Consider the following 7,119-nt stretch of genomic DNA (forward strand, 5'->3'; position numbering starts at 1 on the left):
TTCGTAAAAACATCGACACATCAATTGAAATTCCGCTTCCTACAGTCACTAAATGTTAACTTGATTTTTTTAATGCGGATAATGTCGATTACCAAATCGGTGCATTGGTTGCCGACAAAAACGACTTCTCCTCTCCAATGTATTTCGATACGAGCTCCGGAGATAAGCTTTTAATTTAATGGCCAGCCTAATTTAATTCGGACAGAAGTAATGTCTGTCTGGAAGTAATGGCTATCCAAAACACAAGTTCATTTTATTTATTTATTTATTTATTTATTTATTGTTGTGGGTGCTCTCATTATCTTCGGTATCGGCCTACGTAAACACCGAGATACATGTCAGAAAGTGAGGTGACTCAGAGGAGAATGCTTGACATTAAGAATATGGTACCCAGAATGAAGGAAAACGAAACAAAACGAATTAAAAGATACCATGTTGCCTCCGTCCCCATCTCTCAAATGCAGCCCTGAGCGATTAATAAAAAAGTAATCTCGAAGGCCAAGCTTTGCCGTATTGCAGATGGCGAAAGTGATTATAGCCGCCGCCCTTAGCGTCACTTACTGCGAGCAGAGCAGGCGAAGGCAAATTAAAAGTTTCCTTCTCGACAGACCATGCAAGTGACAAAGCCAAGCGCCACAATGAACGATCCGCACCACAAATGGCGAGAGCAAGACTGAACCGGCGTCCAAAACACTACGTCTATGACGAGTTTCTGCCTCCCAAAATCACTTCCGCCGCATTCAACGAGAAAAAGCGTCGCCTTTAAGATTGGCTTTTTAACTCTAGGGGGCGAGGATCTCGACTTCACTTACTCCACTAATCTCGCCTCTCAAGCAATCCAATCCATAGCTGGTCCGTTCTCTTCGCGCCAAAAGGCATCGGCGTTTGTGAAACTTCGCTGCTCGCGCACTGTCCTCGAAACCAAACCGCTGCTACGACTCACGCGTCCTCGCAAGATGGGTCTTCTCGCCGACTGCGAAGAGCTGTTCGGCACCTCCGACCTGTACAAGCTTCTCGGCGTGCCCAAAGATGCGTCCGAAGCCGCCATCAAGAAGGCGTACAGGCGCCTGTCGCTGCTCGTCCACCCAGACCGTGCCGACGATGCTCAGAAAGAGGCGGCCACGCGAAAGTTCCAGGTTCTCTCCAAGGCGCACCTGATACTGGGCGACAGTGACAAGCGGGCCGCCTATGACGACACCGGATGCGTCGACGAGGACGACGACTTGGCCGGCGACCGCGACTGGACCTCCTACTGGCGTTTGTTGTTCCCCAAGATCAGCCTCGACGATGTAGATAAGTAAGCCCCCCTACGTGCTCGTGGCACCTTCTTCACATGATTCCATCTCGTTATTATCCTAAACGCGCTAGTTTTCGTCTGTTAAAGTAATGCGAATTAGGCTACGAGATGTCGCCGGGCATGTGACAACAAAAGAACTTCAGTTCGGACAGCTCGTTCAGTCCGTAGTTTCATTTGTCGGAAACTCTGCTCAGAATTTTTGCATCGAGGCATGCCTTCTTATCATCTTTTTAATAGCGTGTATTGTTCACTACTGTAGACCACATTTTAGGCCTTTTACTTTATTTATTAGGAACTTCTTTGTGCACCTGCGTACTTCTGTAGCCTCGCCGATAGCGCCCCTTAACTTTGGACGTCCTCTTTCTAAACCTCCGATTTGGAGGGGGTAGTGGAAGTGGGAGGTGATCGTTTGTTTACGTAGCGTTACATTATCTTCTATACACTTTAGAATAAATTTGCAACATGAAAGTGTATGACGGAAATGCAAAATGTGGTGGAACGACTCGGCCTCTTAGCGCAGTGTTTGTGAAACGTGTGACGTCACATGTTTCCCCATTAGTGCAAGCGCGAACGAGCCCAAGTGCAGATGGCTAGATCACTGACTCCATGCTGCACTCATTAAAGCTGTGAATTCACTTAGCAACACCCTTCTTTGCGGGCTGCCCTGCAAGTTTTGTATTGTTGCAACTTATGTTTCACTTTTTTTCGGTTCAACATTTCTACATTCATTTCTCGACAGGTACCTTGCCAAGTACAGGGGCTCCAGTGAGGAGGTGGCCGATCTCAAGGACTGCTATGAGCGCTTTGAGGGCGACTTTGATGCCATCAGCGAATACCTCATCGGCTTCGAAATTGAAGACGAAGACCGCTACCGCAACATTTTAAATAAGCTTATAGAGGACGGTGAAGTGAAGGCGTACCCTAAATTCACCAAAGAGGCCAAGAAGTCACGTAACGCGCGGAAGAAACGGTACACGAAGGAAGCCGAAGAGGCCAAAAAGATGAAGATGGAACTGGGTTTGGATGGTAGCCAGGAATCGCTGGCAAACGCCATTGCCAAAAGACAGCAGTCGAGGGAGGCTGACTTTGGAGATCTGATTGCAAACCTCGAAGCCAAGTACTGCAAGCCAAAGAAGAAGGCATCAAAGTGATGAGTTTTTGCTGTGGTGTTGAGACTCGCAACAGATACACAAAGCATGTGCATGATAGACTTCTCTCCGTGTTGAATGTTGATTGTGAATGTGGCCAGTCCAAGCTTGGACTGAAGTTTGCCAGTTGAGTACCTATTGCTGTAAAAGACTTGTATATTTCCTGATGTGTTAGCGAGACCCAGTGTACTGAGTCATTATCATGGACCGCATATAAATTCATGCATACTTCTACGTATCTGTGGTTGTCTTTTCGTGCATGAGCACATTCATTCATGTGGCTGTGCGGTGGGGTATGGTTGGTTGCTTAAAATGTGTAACGAAGCAATACACAATGGCTAAGATTATATTGTGCACTTCTGAAGTACCATGTGCAAAAAAAACATACTGTTTGTAGCCCTTTTTCAGAATTGTTATATCATGAAGGCTTAGGAGATTGCGACATACTCTGACTTGGTATGAGCTGTCTGTAGCATATTGTGCTGTTCAACTTAAGGCTGTGTAGACAGAACGTTTTAAGCTTTTTCTCGCAGCAGTGGTCTCCAACTGACCTCGTATGTTGGGCCACACACGCTTAATGTTAACGTTGTAATGACGAAGGGAGCCCAAGCACCGCTGCGGCCGCTTGGCTCCTAAGGTAAGGAAGACAGACCCAAGGATCTGTTGCTGCCTTCCTCGCACTGGCACCTGGCTGGAACTGCTCCCTGTGCCGGACACAACGTGATTGGGCTGCCCGAGAACTGGCAATAAGCTCCGTCGCACCATATTTACTCGATTCTAATGGGCTGTGCAGTTGTACTGCGCACGCGATATTTTTTGCTCTTGGAAATGTAAATTGCAGTGCCTTCGTCTGCAATACGCACACCCGACTTTCATACTTGAATATGCAAAATACAATACCGTTGATGGTTATTTTATCAGATTTTCACGATAAGAGAGAGAAGTAGCGATGGTGTTCTCGCTTGGAAAAAGACTTACTGCATCCGAAACGTAGTGGACTGGGAATTGCTTGTCGCATCCCAGTTTTATAAGTGAAGTACACTGATGACAAACCTTGGGCACTTGCAGGAGCTTCTTGCAACCACGATGCTGCAAAGCACAACCTTTGAGATAGGAAAGTGGGATTCAAAATTGTAAGGTGGGCTTTGGATGCTGCATGTTGCAGTCTTGCTTTTGTACTCCGTTCCAACGCGAAGATAATATTTTAGTGAACCCTTCTTGAATAGGAAATGTGCACGTTAGTATCCGCTAAATGGCAGTGACACTGTTTCCATAGCTTTAAATGCCGCTCTGTTACAACGTGATATTGCGCTGTGTAGCGAAACTTTGCTATCAATGAAGATTATTGAAAGCACTAGAGATTAACATGTTCAATGTGACGTGGGTCACGGCAGTTACTCTTGCTGTGTGGCTGTGTAGGGCTTTCCTGCACTGTGCAAGCGAAGCCTTTGCAAGAAATTAGGGAAAAAATTAATGTTGCTACACCGGTGGGCCATCATGCACAGGAACTTCAAATATTGCTCCCGCAGTGGACATGTTCAAATGACTGGTGCTCATTAGCTAGTTTCAGAGCATTGGCAGTATTACTGGGAACAAAACTTGATTCAATCTTTGTAAACTGCTTGCAGGCACTGTCTGCTGAGAGAGAAGAAAATCCCGCAAGTATTTCTAAAACTTATTCTTTAGTTGAAGCTGAAGTCTTCACAGATATCGCTCAAGTTTACTGGTTCATGTGAAGACTGCTGAAAGTTTTGCTGAAGGCTGCAGAAGCTAAGAATTCAGTCTGCGACTTAGCATTACAAAGAAACTTAAGGCTAGGAGCTCCTGTATAAATACATGGGAATGGTGAAATAGTTTTTCTCGGCAACCATTGCACTGATTTTGATGGAGTCTGTTGCATTTAAAAAGAAAAGTAAAAATACAGTAGAGAAGTTGGAGAGTATAACAAGTGGATTTTCAATTTATACTGCAATGTTTCTTAGAAAATTGCAAGTATGGCGTTTGCAGCACTAACTGGTCAAATTAAACATTAAATTATGGGGTTTTATGTGCTAAAACCACTTTCTGATTATGAGGCACGCCGTAGTGGGGGGGTCCGGAAATTTCAACCACCTGGGGTTCTTTAACGTGCACCTAAATCTAAGTACGCGGGTGTTTTCGCATTTCGCCCCCATCGATATGCGGCGGTCGTGGCCGGGATTCGATCCCGCGACCTCGTGCTCAGCAGCCTAACACCATAGCCACTAAGCAAACACGGCGGGCGGTCGCGAGATTGAATCCCGGCCACGGCGGCTGCATTTCGATAGGGGCGTAAAACCCCATAATTTTGATCTCGCGACCTTGTGCTCAGCAGCCCGACACCATAGCCACTGAGCAACCATGGAGGGTTAACGGGGCAAATAAAAGCTAATATCGCCATTTTGTAAACTGCACCTCCCATAAATCTGAGGTGAAGGGAAGTGATATATCGGACACTAATCCCGAATATACCACTAATTTGTGAGAAAGACTGGTGAAAAACATTACAACAATTTCACACAAGCTGTAAATTAATGAATCACACTTGCCTGCTTGAAATTATCTAACAGATGCAGTTTACAAAACAGCAATATCCGATTTTGGTGGAGATTTAGATATATTTCTAAACTTCACCCTTCTATTTTTCTTTAAACATATCCACTTTCGAAAAAAGAATTTTTGAAACACTTCAACTCTTAAATAAGAATTCCACTTCCTAGAGTTCCTAGAATTTGACATTCTCTCTCAAACACGTTAAATTTCGTTCAAACTGGTCCAATCGTTGTACTGTGAAAGCATTTTTGATTTAAACGTATCCTTGAGTGGGTAGACTGGAGCTGAAACCTAGCTAGAGGTTTCTCTTAAAGCTGAACAAAGCAGCCATTGAGCTTGTGTAGTGAATAGCAAAGTAGTGTGCAACCAATTATCACATTCAAACAACAAAGCGCACTTTTAAGTCGTTACTAGACTCACTGGAATCGATGATCGACAGTTTCTATTCAACACATTAAACATTTCCTTTGGAATTCTTCCAGTAGCAACACCATGTACTGCATGGAATGACTACTGCACTTTAACTATTGGTCAGATTTGACAATTTTCACACCGGGGAGTCTGGAAAAATAAAGCTGTTTAATTTTCCGATCCGATGTGTAGGGTGTTTTAACGATGCATCAAACATAGGTAGATACTAATTCAGTGCATGTCAGTTTGATAATTGTGTTCGACTAATTCAAGTGCAACTTTATTTTTCCCGTCGTAAGATACTTTATCCAGCGTTTCAATACCATGTGTACAAACTACACGAGCAATCCTTCTCGCTGTGCAGGGTTTTTCACTCACACAAGAGCATACAGCCGATTTCAGACTGAAACTCAGAATATCTTGTATATTATTTTCTTTTTTTCCTGTACTTATACTAAAAATAGCAAATTATTGCTTTCATTCTTTTGAGGCACCTTTTTCTTTTGCATAGAACTTCTTAAAACCTCCCAGCAATTATTTCTGCATTAGTGTCTATTAAAACACCAGTAAATTGGCTCCAATTTCATGTATCATAGCATCCGTTGCGACTACTCTGTCTTGAAGTAAAATGTTAGAACAAAAAAAAGCACTGAAAATTGGCACATTTGTAGCGGCAAGGAAAGGCCACTGTACATCGACACCTGAAAATATATTTCGGGCTGTTTCAGACGCAGAGAATGGCAATGTACCAGACACCTTGCATTGTTTGTGGCCAGACCACAAGCTTTCTTCAATTTCTACAAATGTTTTTGCAGCTCGTACACAACATGTTTCGTCAATTGCAATAAGGTGTGTAGCTACATCGCTTGAATGCCCATCGCATTAATGTTGACAGTAATTACAAGGTGGGTGCTGCAGGAATTTTTCCTGTACCGACCACTTGCTTCCACGAACCAGTCCTCAGTCTTGATGCTCACGAAGCGGACGTGTCCCGACACGATACAGTGGCTGGCTTCATTACTGTGATGGCTGTGGCTTCCATATTCAAGCAGCGCAGCAAGAATAAATGCATTCGGCTCTTGTTAACCTTTTTTTATGAGCAATAAGCGCTCCGACTGCTACAACATCCTACAACTGCAACTGCCGTAATTTTGCCGATGGAGCCAGGGCACTAGGTAGTTCGACGTCAACATTAGTATCAAATTAAATACAAGTGTTTTGTGACCTTTATACTTGCAAAGTGTGATCCTTTTATGTGCGGGAAGTGTGTGGTAGTTTTAGTGCAAGCATTTCTTTTTTTCATTTTTTTGCCTACTTCAAGCACTTTTGCGCCTATCTATCTAGCCTTTCGTGCCCTCAAGTTCAGTTTTCTTGAGCCATCAGTCCAGATATTATTTGTTCAAGAAAATGAAAGTAAATATTTGCCTAAATAAAAACATTTTGGAAAAATTAACATTTAAATTACTTTACGCCACATATTGCATCTTACGAATTGTAGCCAGTGCCTTCTAAAGTCATATCCTCTTGGAATGAACTCTGAGGACGATGCCAGTTTCGAGATGTGTTCCCAAAGTTTGTGATGAAATGCATTGGTGTTCCAGTAACTTTTAGGCTTCAATGCATAAAACAGCGCTTCCTTCAAAATAGGAACAACAGTACATTTTTGCAAGTTCGACTGTGCTAATCTAAAAC

At 43.6% G+C, this 7,119-nt stretch overlaps 1 protein-coding gene across 1 annotated transcript; it reads left to right on the top strand.

The window, feature by feature from the left end:
• The first annotated feature begins 835 nt into the window (after window positions 1–835).
• On the top strand, window positions 836–2,679 carry LOC142590075 (dnaJ homolog subfamily C member 9-like). Its single transcript, XM_075701917.1, has 2 exons — window positions 836–1,297; window positions 2,037–2,679. The coding sequence occupies exons 1-2, from the start codon at window positions 957–959 to the stop codon at window positions 2,446–2,448; spliced, it is 753 nt and encodes a 250-aa protein (XP_075558032.1). The 5' UTR covers window positions 836–956; the 3' UTR covers window positions 2,449–2,679.
• Window positions 2,680–7,119: the final 4,440 nt, after the last annotated feature.

This window comes from Dermacentor variabilis, chromosome 8 (assembly GCF_050947875.1).
Source record: "Dermacentor variabilis isolate Ectoservices chromosome 8, ASM5094787v1, whole genome shotgun sequence".
In the NCBI taxonomy this organism is placed as follows: Eukaryota; Metazoa; Arthropoda; class Arachnida; order Ixodida; family Ixodidae; genus Dermacentor; species Dermacentor variabilis.